At 40.3% G+C, this 16813-nt stretch overlaps 1 protein-coding gene across 1 annotated transcript; it reads right to left on the bottom strand.

Moving 5' to 3' along the window:
• Positions 1 to 704: 704 nt before the first annotated feature.
• Positions 705 to 14745, bottom strand: NENF (neudesin neurotrophic factor). Its single transcript, XM_072647882.1, has 4 exons — positions 14449 to 14745; positions 3125 to 3185; positions 1660 to 1763; positions 705 to 1058 (listed from the first exon to the last, which is right to left on the bottom strand). Exons 1-4 carry the CDS (start codon positions 14620 to 14622, stop codon positions 882 to 884), a joined length of 516 nt encoding a protein of 171 aa, XP_072503983.1. The 5' UTR covers positions 14623 to 14745; the 3' UTR covers positions 705 to 881.
• Between the last annotated feature and the right edge of the window lie 2068 nt (positions 14746 to 16813).

Genomic DNA, 16813 nt, shown 5'->3' on the forward strand with positions numbered 1-16813 from the left:
GTGCTAACTACATGAAGCCTAAGCAAAGTGTCCTAAATTGATCTACAACTAGACAAAAGAGTTTGATCTAACTATTCATACCAGAAAAATCAAGTGGATGAAGAATGCCTTATTGTCCAGACCTGTTAGATGGACAACTCATAGAACTTGTTTATTAGTACATGTCTCAGGACAACAGTAATGGGGATGTTCAGAAGAGGGATGGGTTTGAAGAATATTGTTTTTGGACTGTTGAGTTTGAGTTGCCTACTGGAATCCTGTTTGTTAAAAATAATAGCTGACTTTAAGATTTACAAAACACTCTACATATATTATTTCATTTGGTCCTCAAAATCACTGTGTGAGGTTGGTGCAATTTTTATCACCATTTAATAGATGGAGAAACTGAAGTTGAGAAGTTAAGTGATTTGCCCAGGGTCACACAGCTAAAAATATATGAGCCAGGATTCAAATCCAGGTCTTTCTAACATCAGATCTGGCGCTCCACATTCTTACTACCCGTCTGCCTTTGGGAAAGTCATTTTAACTATTTTGGTTCTCAGTTCTCTCGTATGTAAAATGAGTGCTTTAGATGAGTTGATTTCTATGACTCCTTTCAGCTCTAAACCCTATGATCTTGTGGGTGAAATGTGCAAAAAAAAAAAAGAGAAAAAGAAGGAGGAGGAAGGGGGAGAGGAGGAGAAGAATAAGAAGGAGGAGAAATGTTTTATGTAAAAATTCATTTTATTTATATCAAAAAGTGATTCAGAGTTTCCAGCCGAGGCCACGTTGAGTACTTCTGAGGTATGAAGTTACTTTACTCACTCCTTAGCTAATGTAGAAGACTGCACCCTGCCCTTTGTGTTTGGCCTCTACCACATGGGCATCTGCTCTATAGACTGTCAGAACTCGTCTTTAATGTCAAAATGGGGCTGGTCCTCAGGCTTGAAGTTCCGGTTGGGGCTGCCATCTTCGTTTAGAATTCGGCGTGCTGTGTAGCCAACAATGGGATATTTGGCTTTGTATACGTTAGTGAAGACTTCATCCAGGGACTTTAGTTCTTCTTCTGTAAGTCCAGTCTGAGTAAGAAAAAATGCAAAAAGTAAGAGAGTTTAAAGGAGGAGGACTGATTTTTCACTGGGCTTTCTTTTTTGCCCTCTGTACAAACCAATTGATAAGTAAAGGACACCTTTTGACAAAACCAGATGTAGAAATTTTTAAAAATAAATGGTCATCCCAGGAATTGAGTGGTTGGTCTATAAAATTTTGGACTACATATAAGATGACATTGTTGGAGGGAGTTCCTAATGAGGAAAACTCCCTGTACCAATGCAGATTGACATCTGTTTTACAACTTACAGAGAGGAAAAAGAGGAGGAGAAATTGGAACCAAAGTAAGTACACAATAAGAAAGGGCCAAACAAAGCGTGGTACAAATACAAATTGGAATTTAACTAAGAGGACAAAATAGAAAGTGCCATTAAAGACCAGCCTGGGGCTTAAAAGAAGTTAGACAGTGGGCACATCCTTTGTTCTGGATATTATGCCCCTCTTAATGAAGTCTAGCATCACAACTTATACCAGTGGCTTAGAGTGAAAATGAACATTTTGAAATTTTTTGAGAAGCAATAAGATATCTGAAGATGACAGGTTTAGAGAAAAGTCTCGAAAATGGCTTACAGTATCATGTGTGAGATCTGCAGGAGCCAAAGACATCTTAGCCACTCCTCTTGTGGAGTCCTTCCCAACCAGGGCATTGTATGGTGCTCCCCTCCCATAGAACTCTGTACCAGGGATGAAAAAAGATTAAGTGAGTAGGGCATGTTGAGTGGCCTTTGAGGCTAAAAATCATCTTAAAAGAGAGATCATCATCCTGGAGGTAGGGAAAACACAATACCCTAAAAGCAATGTACTAGTGAACATTTTGAACTCTATTGAAATAATAATGTCTCATTATTTTATTACTATAGATGATATTTATGTTGTACTTAATCACTCATATAATTCTTTATATCCATCATTTCTGGTATGGAATAGTTCCAATGTTCTAGGTTGAGTTTACCTCAGAAACATCTACCACTCAATAAATCCAAAGGCAGGTAATAAACTTCTACTTCTACCAAGTACTGTGCTAAGGATTAAGGATATAAAAGTGAAATAGTTCCTGCTCTCAAGGAGTTTATATTCTAATGGGGAAAAAAACATGCACACATAAATGGATATTCAGAATATATCCAAGCTAGTGGGGTGGGAGGGTACTAGAAGCTAGGGGATAAGCATTCCTGTGAAAGGTGGTACTTCATTGAGTTTTAAAGGAGGCTGGTGGTTCTAAGAGGCAAAAAGGAAAAGGCAGTGAATTCTTTGAATGGGAGAATAGCCAGTGAAAAAGTACAGAGATGCACAACAGAACATAATATATACAGAAAATCAAGTAGGTTCTTATGGCTACAGGGTAGAATATGTGGAGGGGACTTAACATATAAGATTTGGAGAGGAAGGGACAAGCTAGGTTGCGAGGAACTTTAAATCCCTGAGAGAGGAAGTCATAATCTGATCCTGTAGGTAATAGGGAATCATTAGAATTTATTGAGTCGAGGAGTGACATGTTCAGACCTATGCTTTAGCCTGGGAAGGTTTATATGAACTTACACAAAGATGCAGAGTAGGGTCCACTGGGCACTTTGGCCTCCCATAAGGAACAGAGGTATCACTCCCAAGAAATTCCTTAATTTAACTTGGAGATGGTCTGAGCAAATTCATTCAAGACACCATGACCCGTATGTCTATTCTTTGTCATGCTGGTGCACCCCAACAGGTTGGGGATACCCTGAACCTCAACAGTACTTTAAAATTACACAGAAGTTTTCATGATCATTCCCACAACTACCCTGTGAGGTAAACAGGGCAAATATTACTAACATTCCCATTTTATAGATGAGTAGTGAGTATGGAAATGGTAGTGAGATGGAAGGAGCTGCCCATAATCACACAGCTGGAGCAATTCCAGATTCCAGGTTTTGTCCTCTGAACTACAACAAGTAGTTTCCCAACTCTTCTTTTGAGTCTGTCCTGTAGTCCCCTCCCCTTCTACCTCCATCTCCCATGCTTCTCATGAAAAGAAAATTCAAGGAACTACACAACTCACCCTTTCCAGAAGTGACGTCAAATACTACTCCTTTCACTGCCAGGTAAATGGGTTGGTCTTCCTAGAAGGCAAAGAGAAGGGGTGAGAACATTTTCCTGGAAAATCTAAGGAGCAGATGAAGGGTCTCACACCTCCATTGGCTAGGAGCTATCAATCACCTTATTCAACTCTCACTGTGTATGTAAGGAATTCAATATGAGTATAACTGAGTCTTTCTTCTTAAGGGATTTAATTCTAATCAAAGAAATCTCACACCTACACATGTGTCCAGAATTATTGAAAAGTAGAAGAGATATAGCCACTGAGTCTCTATCAGTGATTTTTGAAAGATCATGCAGAATGGAGAAGGTACTGTCGGATGAAGAAGGGCAAATGTCTTGATTTTAAAAAGAAGAAAAACACGAGGCTGCAAACTATTGGCTCCTGAGTCTGACTTTGCTTTCTGGTAAAATTCTAAGCCATATTATTATAGGATTGACTAATGGACATCTCGGGGGAAAGTGATGATCATAAGGAGCTAACATAACTAGTCTCTGGGCAGTGGGTGGTGCAGGGGTTAGAGTCGCAGACCTAGAGTCAGAAAAACTCCTTCCTGAGTTCAAATTTGGTCTTAGATACTTACTAGCTGCGGGATCCTGGGCAAGTCACTTATTTGCTTATACTGGATAAAAAGCATTATATGAGAAAATTAAGTGCAACATAAATATCATCTGTAGTAATAAAATAATGAGACATTATTTCACTAGAGTTCAAAATACTTGTTAGTACATTGTTCTGGGGTTATTGTGTTTCTCCAGGTCAATGATCTCTCTTTTAAGATGAGTTTTGGCCTCAAAGGCCACTCAACATGCACATTTATTGACAGTTCCACAGTCACTTAGGCTTAGCTAGGGTTACACTGAAGATAAGCACAGGAGGAGGGCATGGGGGGAGGCTAGGTGGCCTCGTGAATTGAGCACTGGACTTGGAATCAGAAAGACTCATCTTCATAAGTTCCTCCTCTGTAAAATGAGCTGGAGAAGAAAATGGCAAACCATTCGAGTATCCCTGCCCAGGAATGAGAGTCAGGCTGAGACCTTGGTTCCATCTTAGCTCTGACGCTAACCAGAAGGGAAGTCAAAATCTTTGGGCATCAGTTTTCTTATCTATAAAATGTGGAGATTGGACTAGAGGGCCTCTAGGGTCCTTCTGAGCCCTAGCATTTTAGGAAAACTATTAAGGTTGAGAGCGCCTAAGAGTGAAGGAATAATTACCGAGTAATTAAGCCAGAAAGCTTCCCGCCAGAGTCTGAGCTTGTGAAATTGGTATAAATTAGAAGCCAAGCAGCAGGAGATGTGATGTGCAAAGAGAGGAAGGCAATGTGGGCCTTTATCATGGGCACAAATTGCAGAACTAGGTCTATATGGAAGCATATTAAAAACAAGTTTTTAGTTAGACTGAAAATATTAAGAAATAATATTTCTAAAGTTCTCTACATACTTTTCCCTTTAAAAAAGTGTGCAAAGGGTCCAGCATGATAGCTCACATGCCAGTGAATGGATCAAGAGGGGTAACCTAACTTGAAGAAATACCTCTTGTCTATCTAAGATCATGGCCTTCCCCCTTCCCCTGAAGGGATCAGAGTATGAACCCATATAATGGCAGGTCTTTCTTTCCTCATTTCCTGAAATGAGGAAAATGAAGGTATTGATCAGAGGGAGGAGGTTCCTTTGATTATTTCAGGTGGAGCTGTAGATAGAGCACTAGACTTGGAATAAGAAGAACAAAGCTGAAATCCTACCTCAGATACTTAATTTTGTTATTCAGTTATTTCAGTCATGTCCAACTCTTCATGACCCCATTTGGGGTTTTCTTGGCAAAGATACTGGAGTGGTTTGCCATTTCCTTTTCTAGCACATTTTACAGATGAGAAATTGAGGTAAATAGGGTTAAGTGCCTTGCCCAGAGCACTAGTAAGTATCTGAGGCCAGTTTTGAACTCAGGAAGACTCATCTTCCTGACTCCAGGCCTGGCACTCTACGCGCTATAGCGACACCTAGCCATCCTACTTTCCAGTGTTATTGTGAGGATCAAAAGAGTTAACATGTAAAGTGCTTTGCAACTACATAAATGCTAGCTAATGTTATTTAGCTTGTGACTGTCTTGGGGGGAGCCCTTGAGGAAAGTGGTCAAATAAGGGGGAATAATTTTAGGAGAATGGTTCTCTAGGTGTGTTCCCCCAAAAGTTTAAGTGACTATTGTTCCATCAAAAAAAACTTCACTCCAGACTTAAAAAGAAAATCCTATCTTGACCTTTTCCCTTCCTCAAGATTCCTTTTAAAGTTATTTCAAATGGTATTAGAGACATCCCTGAGGTCATAAGGGGATTATTCCAGTTTGGACACTTTTCTCTCTAAGCTGAACATGTTTGGTTGTAGAATAATGTTAAATTAATTTTTTTTAAATGGTGACTGGCAGACTTGTGTCTAAAATGCAGAATATAGCATTAGTATTTTTTTTATATCCAGGAAAGCATGATGATGAGAAGGCCTATCATCACTAATGACTAATGCGATTAATTACTTCCTTCCTGACTTATGCCTGAATTCACTTCTGCATTCAGTAAACAACAATTAAGTACCTACTATATCCAAAGCACCCTAATGTGTGATTGGCCCGTGTGCCCCGAGTTATATTTATAATTACATCTCAGGCCACATCAATTAATCCAAGAACTAACATTTATGAACTGTTTCCTAGGAACCAGGTACTGTACTGGATGCTAGAGATAGATAAAAATAGAACAAATCCCTGACATGTAGGAACTTACAGTTTACTGGAGGAGACAACATGTACACATATAAGTACATACAAGTTGTACATAAAATTAATATAGTACAGGGTGATGGTGGGAAGGGGGGACAGTAGCAACCAAGGGATCAGGAAAGGTCTTGAATAGGAGGTATTACGTGAGCTGAACTTTAAAGGACATTAGGGATCCTAAGAGAGAGATAGGAGGGAGGGCATTGCAGACACAGGGCCTGGACATGGGATTCCAGAAAGTCATGAATTCTAACTAATGAAAGCAGGGGAGGGCTTGGACCTTCCTCAGTGGATCAGTGCCCCCAATAAAGCATATATAAATAACACACCCCGAGGCAGCTGGGAGTAGTGAATGGAGAGTTTAGAGAGTTGGCTTTGGAGTGAGGAACGCCTGGGTTCAGTCCCTACTTCTGATATATTCTGGCTATTGACTGTGTGAGCCTGAGAAAATCATTTAACATCTCTGGGCCCCAAGGAACTCTCTACTATTATGAGATGCAGAAAAAGATGCCCAAGTGCATTGGCAGAGGAGATTCCTTACTAAGAGCTCTCCTCACTGACGAAATCATAGGTCTGATACTTAATGTGGACATATGTACATGCTTATATACAGGGATCCCCATATACTGCTTTTTATATATGTTGATATTCCAGACAGGCAGAATAACAATGAACAGACACAAGAAGAGCAGACCCCACCCCTGGCACCCTTGAGCTGCATGACTATGGGCAAGTCACTTACCCTCTCTGAACCTCAGGTCAGAGACAAATCTAAGATAAATCTATTAAGTTATATAGCTGCTTCGATGGAAGGATTCCCATACAAGCAAAATCACAGGTCTTTGACATATTGACTTCATTATTAATAGACAGCTAGGAAGTGCAATAGATAAGAGTACTCAGCTTTGAATCAGGAAGATCTGAGTTTAAATCCAGCCTCAGACACTTGGCAGTTGTATAACTCTGAATATGTCACTGAATCTTTGATCTGTCTATTTCCTCGTCTGTAAAATGATGATAACAATAGTACCTATGTCCCACGTTTATTGTGAGGATAAAATGAGATATTTGCAAGTATCTCACTTTATAGACTTTAAATCATTTTGCAAACCTTAAAGTTTTATATATATGCTTTGTTGTTCAGAGGCTTACCTGTGTCCAATTCTGTGGACCACAGCACACCGATATTATCCATGGGGTTTTCTTGGCAAAGATACTGGAATGGTTTGCATTTTTTTCTTCAGTGGATTAAGGCAAACAGAGGTTACGTGACTTGCTCAGGGTCACACAACTAAGTGCATATCTGAGGATGAATTTTAACTTAGGTCTTTCTGCCTCCAGTTCCAGTTCTCTCTCCACTAAGTCAACTAGTTGCCTATATAAAAGCTAGCTATTATTAAAAATTATTTTAACTGTGGGTAAAATAGAGATGTCATTCTCACATCTATGACAAAAAAAAATTATCAGAGAGGAACCAGAGCCAGGTACCCGAATGGTCAGTCAGAGAAATTAGTAGCCTCTGAAAAGTAATTAGAAATCTCAAATGTGAGAGCTGAAAGCTGATTTACAGACTGTCATCTAGTCTTCTCCTTTTAGTAAGAGTGAAAATTGCTAGAATATATTAAATTTTATGAGGAGCATTCCTGACAACCACCCTGAGTAGAAGGATTTATAATCCCCACTTTTTGGATGAGGAAACCAAAATTCAAGGTGTACTGACTGGCCTAAGATCTCACAATTAGTAAATGACAGAGCTGAAACTTGATTGAGTTCAGGTCTTCTGCCTCCAACATCAGTACCTGTCTACTCCACCACTTTCCATAAGCATTTTAGAATAGAAGAGCTTTCTTTCCCTGGGCTGGGAGAATTCCCTGATGCCCTAATCAATGACACATCAACCCTCCCCAGAGAAGGATCAAACAGATATATTATCATGTAATATACCACCTGTGTATATTTTGTCTGCTTAACAAAGTTAAAAATTTCTAGGGAACAATCAGTCCATTCCTCATCCCCACCTCTAACTGCCACAGTTCATTTATTTGTTTGACTAACCATAAGTAGTCTGCAACTCCAGTAGATCCAGCTGCTCTTCCTCCTTCCCCACCAATGGCTTGGGAGTATGAGTGAAGAAAGTGGTGACCCCAGGTTGAGTATTGACAAGATATAATGACTGTAGGACACGGTTGAGAGGGTGACGACTTAGTAAAAGAAAGAATACAAGAAATAATGGGCAGAAAAATGATTCACTGATACTGTCTCCAAAACATAACCATAAGAGATTTTGAGATGTAGGCCTTGGCAGTGTGGCTCATAAGTTGTAGAAACTTTGCCCCTTGACTTGCCCTCAGATCACTGATAATCAGTGAATAAATCTCATACTTGCTCCTCTTTTCATCTTCTAGATGGAATGGAAAGAGAGCTTTCTACCCCTTCCCCTCCTTTCTACCTAAGTTCTAATGTATGATGCAAATAGCTGTTCTCATTTCTTTTTGTATCTGATTTTATCCTGTACTTTATCAGTGTAATTTGCCTTATGTCTCTCTATAATAGTCCTTTCTGAATGAATAAGCCTTTATTGTACTGGCTAAAATTCAGCTTTGGATAATTTCAAAGTTTTGTTCCTTAAAACAAAACAAGTGACCTCATTCCACATTGCTAGAGATTTCTGGGGAAAATGGCTGTAAGTACAGTCGGTATAATAGGCTGGGGGCGTGGAGCTCCTGGTGTGGGATAGACAGGATCACAGTATAGGAAAATGTCACTTACTCAGGATAAATATTAAATAAATAAATCCAAAGGATTGCTATATTAATTCATATACCAGTGTTTGTCTCAATTAGCCTCCCAGAACCATAGAATCCTAGAATTAAAAGAGACTTAGGAAATCACCTAGTCCAACTGCCACATTTTACAGATGAGGAAAACTGAGACCCACAGAGAGCAAGTGATTTCCAGGTCAGGGCTCTTTCTACTGCACCATGTTGCCTCCCTCCTATACCAACACTGATTATTTCCCTACTTCAACACACTATCCACTGGGACCGCAGCAGGTTCCCCACCTCTGGACCAGACCAGTGTCAAGTCGGATGATTAAGAATGTATTATGGACTTACTATTTAGCCTGAACTGTTTTAAGTCATGGTCCCTAAATCAGGCCACAGTTTGCAATCAGGCCAGGAACAATCTATTTCTCTGACTGGGTAAATGCCACTTCATGATCCCCTTAACAAATCCTATTCATATTTTGTTTCCTGCAAGATGATTATAACTGCAGTTCCACTGTCTGCAGATAATGGACAATATCTTGTCTTAGAACAACCGGCAGGCTTTGCTCTCCACATCTAATCCCTTCCCAACATCTGTTTTGTTTAATAGGCTGATTCTTCCCTTGTCTTTTTCCCTCCACCAACTCACTAAGACAGGAAAAATATCATTCTTCAGTCAATGACATAGCAAGTGAATCTCCTCCTTCTGGGAAAATTGTTAAGAAACTGAACAGCCTGCCTACTCACTAAAGATCACCAGCACCGGTAGTCAGCAGGAAAAGCACTTCCCACCCCCATCCCCCTCGCCTTCACTGTTAATATTTCATCTCGCCTTCATCAACATATGAACAATTGGCAAATTTGTAAATTGTCCTATTAAACATATTGTTCCTCAACTCCAAAAACTAAATAATGAGTGGAATCTATGCTTTATTCTCTGATCACTGAGCTTGGTTAATTGATGTGAAATGCAAGACTTGTCAGATGCAAAGTGTCATGGGTGAAAAGCCTAGGAATTCAAGAACAGTGCAATTCAGTTGAAGGCAACCATTTATTAAATGCCTTCTAATTGCAAGGCACTGTTCTAGGTGCTGAGATACATGGATGAAAAAAGGACAGTCTGTTTTTAAAGAGGCCATGATCCATAGAGGATGCAAGTTTACAAGTAAGTTTCACAAGGTATAATGAAATGAGAGCCTAAAAGGGATCCATAGAAAGTGCTCTAGTAAAATAGCAAAAAAAGATAATTTTCATCAGGGAGATCAGTGTTTCTTGGAGGACTCAGTACTGTTTTCAGTCTAAACAAAGAAAACTTCATGAGTTTGCTAAGTATTCTTCCAAGGAGATGCATTAGCCTTAGCCTCAGACAGATGTAAATAGGACAGAATCCTATCGTCCAGGTGAGTCAATCGGTCAATAAGCATTTATTAATTACTGTGCTACCACCTAGGAATATGAAGACAAAAGTGGTACAGAAGGTGATTTTACACCAGCAAAGCCTAATTTTTTTCAGATGCCAAAAAAGAGATTATATTCATTTATATAGCAGAATTGACCTAGTAACTTAATTATGATAAAATAAATACTAGTCATTGGCCTAACACCTTTAATCCAAAGGCAGTCAGTCAACAATCATTGCCTTCCTGTGTGTCTCAAAGCTCAGAAAATAGTAAAGATTTTAGTCACTCTCACATCTCAATCTTCCTCTAAGAAGTTCCTCTAACAGTTATTCTTTTACATCACTCTCAGTCCCCTATCTTCTTTATGTGACCGTATCACTCTCTACTCTACTATGCAAACTCTTATGTCTGGGCAGACTTGTCCCTTATACAAACTATATTCACTTCTGCCACCTCCTTTGCTGCTCCCCATTCCCGTCCCCCAATATCCATAGTATCCTCTGACCCTCCACTCCTGTCTCCTAATCCAAATTTTACTCATCTTTCAAAGCCTTACCCAATTTCCACTTCCTCCATGAAGCCTTTACTACCATAGTACCCCATGAGCTTTCTCTTTTCTGAATTCCTAGAGTAACTGTTATCTACATCAGTGGTTCTTGGTTTCTGTTGTTACTCAGTTGTTTTTTTTCTTGAGTCCAGCTCTTTGTGACCCCATTTGGGGTTGTCTTGGCAAAGATATTGGAGTAGTTTGCCATTTCATTCTCCAGTTCATTTTACAGATGAGAAAACTGAAGCAGAGCTAAGGGACTTGGACAAGGTCGTACAGCTAGTAAGTGTTCGAGGTCAGATTAGAACTCAGGAAGACGAGTCTCCCTGCCTCCAGCATTCTGTCTACTGCATCACCTACCTGCCAGCTCCTATTTAGTAGCTGCTTAAATTGAACCATTAAACAAGTGATCAAGATATTAGGAATGTTTGTGTTCCAGGGCAAATGTCAGACTGCTTGAAAACCATGATCACTGGGTATGTGCCTTATAAGCCATTTTGAAATCATTGTGGACCATCACAAATGTTCTGCATATGCAAACCATATATTAGCAACAGTTCAGATTTAAACTTATTTTTTGCTTATTAGTTACTACTTATTTGCTTATTGGTTGCCTAGTTACTATTCATCCTTTGCTTAGTTGTTACTTAGTTACTGTTAAAATCTGGTGAATTTTTAAATGAACTCATTGGTAACACTGGTTATTGAATTTCTGTGAGCATATAGCTGGTATGCCAATGTTAGAAGAGAAGGAAATCCTGTCTGAAGAGATTCTTTCCTTATAAAGATTAGTTTACATTTAAACTGTTAAAATGAAGCACTATATGCAATTTCACTTTAAGAGTATTTATCATTTAATGCAGTGTTTGTCATTAGCCAGTGGAAGAATAAACAGTTTATATACTGCAAGTCATTTGCTTAGGTAACTAAAAGTTAAAAATGAACTTCCATTTCTCAGCAAGAGAGCTTGTAAAATTTTCTTACCATTTTCCACCTCATATCTGTGTGAGAAAATATCTTCCTTTTATTTTTGCTTTAAATCAAAATATAGAAATGAGCCTAATGTGGAACCAGATTTAACTGCATTAGTTGTTAAGCCAAATATTGCAAATCTCTGTTCAAATAAAAATCCAGCATTAAAATTAAGTGTATAAGTGATTACTGTATTATTTTAAACATCTTCAAAGTTGTAACTTATTAAAATCATTATTTTTATTTGACAAAATTTGTAAAATAAAATATGAAGTCTCACAGATAATATATCAGATTTTTCTGGATTATTTCTTTTAATTAATTAATTTTATATATAGTTTTCATAATTATAGATAATAATTTAATTAATTTTGTATATAGTTATGTTATGTTATGGTTCAAAATTGTGTAATTGTGATGTTATAACATAATGGAAATGTTAATTTAGAGTTTTGGGTGGCAAAAGATATCTGTAGTAAGTAAGCACTTTATGAATAAATCTAAAGATAAGAGCAGTATATTTAATTACCAGGTTCACAGCACATTTTTGTTATTGTTGAAAATGGCTCATGGAACAAGCAACAGTGGTCTAGTTCAGTGCCTTGCACATAGTAGGTGCTTAATCAGTATTTGTTCAAATAAATATGACTTGTTAATTTAACAAAGTCCTTCTGCCTCCCTGATCCTCACAATAGTCCTGAGATGTAGGGCGGGCATTATGATACCGATTTTACAGAAGAGACAACTGAAGTCCAGTGATTGATTGACTTGGCCAAGGTCACAGTGGCAGAGGTGGAGCTTAAACTCAGGCTTGCCGTCTCTATATATTCATTCCATTATACCACAATGAACATGAAATAACCAGGAAAAAAATCTATGCTCAAGCATTAGATTATGCTGTGATACTACCTAGGTGGCACAGGCAGTGAAAAGATCAGCATGTATAAGAAATGGATTTTATAGAGCACATTCACAAGGAAGTAAAAAGGCTATATTGGGCTATGATTTCTCTCTAATCAGTGAATTAAAGGTCTAGTAAATGTAAGGAAAGATGATGGGATCGGGTGTTCACATGAAGAAAGGTTGAAATGGTAAATTTTGCCAGAGCTGAAACTAAGGATTTTTGTTCCTTGGGAAGTTCCTCCAGGGTACAGGTGGAAAGACAGAGAAGAGACCTACCCTTAGACATGAGTTTTTTACACTGCAGAAGGACTCGCTGATGGGGTAGGAGGACGAGTACGCTAGTCAGGGTTAGGGGTATCCTGGGTGGGGAAGGAAACAGAGGGGCCCTGGGATTTTACTATGTAATGATGATAACAACAATAACAGCTGGCATTTCCATAGCACTTTAAGGCAGCTAGGATAGAATGCCAGGCCTGGAGTCAGGAAGACTTCTCTTCCTGAGTTCCAATTTGGCTTTAGATACTCACTAGCTTTCTGACCTTGGGCAAGTCACTTAACCCTGTTCACCTCAGTTTCCTTATTGACAAAAATGAGCTGGAAAAGAAAATGGCAAATCACTACTCCAGTATCTTTGCAAAGAAAACCCCAAATGGGGCCATGTATTATCTCATATAATCCTCACAACAACCCCAGAGAGAGGTGCTATTATCCCCATTTTCTAGATGAGGAAATTGAGGCTGAGAGAGGTTAAGTGATTTGCCCAGTACCAAGCAGCACAAAGCTGACGTCTGAAGATAGATTTGAACTCACATCTTGCCCCCTCCCCAGGTCATTGTCTATAGATTTTCAGTACTGAACACAACTTGAGTTGTTAAGAACTAAATCAGGATGATCTAAGCTGGGATCACCCAAGGCCTTGGTAGGACAGTCTGTCCTGGAGTGGCAACATTACTCACTACACCAGGAGGGTGATTGAAGTTTTACTAGAAGATTAGGGGGTTGGGGGAGAGAGCTTGCATTAGGATAAAGATAATAAGCAGACATTTTATATTAAGGGGCCCACAAAAATATTATGAAACACATTGAAATGATGGGGGGGGAGGGAAGATACTCCCAAAAAACTCCATGTGTTTACACCCTGGACAAGGTCAGTCCGTAGGTCAATAAGCATTTACTAAGCCCCAACTATATGCCAGGCACTGTGGAATACCAAGAAAGGCAGAAGATGGTCACTGCTCTCAGAGCAGAGTCTAATGGACGTGCAAGTCTACTGGACACACATGGAGCAGACATGCAAGTAACTGTACAAACAAAACAGACCCAGGATAAACTGGACATCACTAACAGAAGGAAGATATTAGCATTAAGGGGAATATGGAAAGGTTTCTTGTAGAAGATGGAATTTTATGTAGGATCTGAAGGAAGTCAGGAAAGCAGGGAGGCAGAGATGTTTAACCCCCTCCTCTCACAGATGAATTAACTGAGGTCCAGAGGAGGGAAGCCACTTGCCAAAGGTCACACAAGGACTTAGTGACTCAGGACCAGAACCCAGGAGGTCACCTGGAGTTTCACTGGGGGAGGAAATGTCAGATACAGAATGAGGCCTCCCCTGAGGACACAACTGTTCCTCTGATCTGCTCCTTCTCCTTTCTCTCTCTTTCTACCTTAGGAGCCCAGGACTCCGTTTATGGCTACAGTCTCCTCCTCCCTATGTCCGCCGCGGGAAGGCCCGCCCCTTGGCCCCAGACTGGACCCAGCCCCAGCGCTGGCCTCGCTGTCTCTCTGCCACCTCTCCTGAAGCCCCCCGAGTCCTCCGATCTCCCCTCCTTCCCCTCCCTCCCAAGACTGGGAGTCCTGGGCTGTCGGTCGGTCCGTCCGTCAGTCCTTAGGTCAGTCCGTTTGTGTTCAGTCCCTTCCCGCCCCATCTGCTACCTCCTCCCCGCCGTAGCGGGCCAGCTCCTCCTCCGTAAAGAGCCGCACCGGGGGCCCCCGTTCTGGGGTGCGCGGCGTCTGCTGGGCCCGGACCGCGGCCAAGTTCAAGGCCAGCACCACAGCCAGCAGAAACTGCCCGACGCGCAGCCTCCTCCGCAGCCCCGGAGCCGCCATGGTGAGGGCGGGGAGGCCAGGCTGGGGAGGGGAGGCTCCGCTTCCAGAACGCGGAGACCCGGAGCCTCCCAGCCCCGCCCCAGCCCCTCGCTACCTCCCCACCCTAGTCTGGGCCGGCTTTCAACCCCGCCCCATGCTGGAGCTGGAAGGGACTTAGGCTTCAGCTAGTCCAACGCCCTTCCAATCCGCCCCCTCCGTTTCTGTGTCTGACAGCTGGAGAAACTGAGGCCCAGAGAGGGGACGTGGTGAGAGAGCCTGCCTAGCTTTGGTTGTGTGAGGTTAGGTGGGTCGCATGGCCTCTGAGTGTTTCCTCACCTGCCAAATGAGGATAGTAATGCCTGCAAGGTGTGGTGAGATACAAATGCACTTTGTAAACTTCAACCTGCTGTATGAATGACAGTTACTGTCCACGGTTCATGCGAGGAGCTCTTGACAAACTCAGGCCTACAGCCCAGACTTTCTGACCTCAGTCCGGTATTCCTTCCACTTCATCTCTACCTTTGAAGTAGAAGAAAGTAAAGAGTTTATATAGAGAGGGATCCATCGAGATATGTATATATTAAAAGAATATAACAAACTATGTCTTTATGTTAAAAAAAACCCAACATTGATAGTGTTTATTGGATACTTAGATTTTTATTTTGCTCCAGACTTGTGATTTCATTGGTTCAGGGAACTCCTGGAGAGAACACTTCCTTTACCAATCCTCTACCAATGACTATTGACCACTCTCTGCAACTTAAAATCTTAAAAGAGTTGCCTCAGATCTCTGAAAGGTAGGAACACATAGCTAACTTGTCTCAAGCAGGGATTGAATTTAGGTTTTCTTGCCTGTAAGGTAGGCTCTCTATCCATTATCTGAACATTATTATGTATGATAGATACATATATATGCTGTATTAGACACACAGACCTGACCCTATAATTGAGCATTTATTCTCTGTTCTAAGCACTCACTAAGCCTTTCGTAGAGAAAGGAAACCCTAGGTTTCTTTTAGCTACCTCCTATCAGTTTAGGATTATCCGTTCTGTATCTCTATCACTTGCAAATCTGTCACCTTTCTTTCAGGAAAGTTGCTTCATCTTTGGTTTTGGGGAATCATTATTGGTCATTGTATTGACCAGAGAGTTCTTAAATCTTTCAGAGCTGTTTGTCTTTACAGGGCTGTTGTATACATTTTATTCCTCGGTCTTCTCCCTTCACTCTGGATCAGTTCATACAAGTTTTCCCAGATTTCTCTGAAACCATCCTTTTCATCAATTCTTCCAGCAAAATAGTATCCCATCACATTCATGTGCCACAATTTGGTCAGTCATTCACTAAACTGGGGCTTATGTAATTTTCAGACTGTGCCTAGGAAGCAAAAATGCCTTCTTTGGACTTTGCTCGCAAGGTAGTTTTGCTTTGTAAACCTGAAAGTGCTGTGTAAATATGAGTTACTTCAATTGTTTCCTCCTTAATAAAATAACTTGCTAGTCAAATGTGGAGCCCTTCAGACTCTAAAGCCTACTGTGTAATCTGGAACTTTTGGCTTGAATGATTTTAGGTAACTAGAGTCAAAGAGTTTGTGGACTTTAAAAAAGCAACCAACCTCAAAGGTACATGGCCTAAAAATAAGATCTTCCTCTATGATACACTGACTGATCAAGGGTTTTATCAGGTCAGCTTTGTTCTCAAAGGGTCTCCTCATTCTTGATTTTTATATTTGATTTCATTAGCTACCTACTGCAGCAAAGAGCTCACGGTACTGAACTGAACAATTTCTCCGCTCCACCTTGGTTTTATTGAGAGATGTTTTTTCTATCATAAACTTAATAACGTCTAACAAAAACAATCAAATAAATATACAGAACAAATAAACATAAATAAATAAGGAAATTAAACATATAAAACAAAGGGCAAATTCTCCCCTAAAACCCTTGGCCTCGAACAAAGAACAAAAGAAATGAACAATGAACTCCAAACACTCCAAAGGTCCTATGATCTCACTAATAACTTCTCTACAATGATGCAATGCACAAACCAATTGTGACTGACCATCTTGTGTCTTTGACTCTTGTGTCTGTGTGATGAGGGGAGGTAGAAAGGAGTGCTCAAGGTAGATGGAGCAAGCGGGATTCAGGATGTGAGATATGAGATAAGATACAGGAGATGACCAGCCAGATAAGTGAGTAAGAAGACTGTGCTGAA

This window comes from Notamacropus eugenii, chromosome 2 (assembly GCF_028372415.1).
Source record: "Notamacropus eugenii isolate mMacEug1 chromosome 2, mMacEug1.pri_v2, whole genome shotgun sequence".
In the NCBI taxonomy this organism is placed as follows: Eukaryota; Metazoa; Chordata; class Mammalia; order Diprotodontia; family Macropodidae; genus Notamacropus; species Notamacropus eugenii.

Coding starts and splice junctions, on each gene's coding strand:
- NENF (XM_072647882.1), bottom strand. CDS start 14,622: ATGGCGGCTCCGGGGCTGCGGAGGAGGCTGCGCGTCGGGCAGTTTCTG. Junction 3,186..14,448: donor CCCGCTACGGCGGGGAGGAG/GTAGCAGATGGG, acceptor TTTGCCTTCTAG/GAAGACCAACCCATTTACCT. Junction 1,764..3,124: donor TGACGTCACTTCTGGAAAGG/GTGAGTTGTGTA, acceptor TCCCTGGTACAG/AGTTCTATGGGAGGGGAGCA.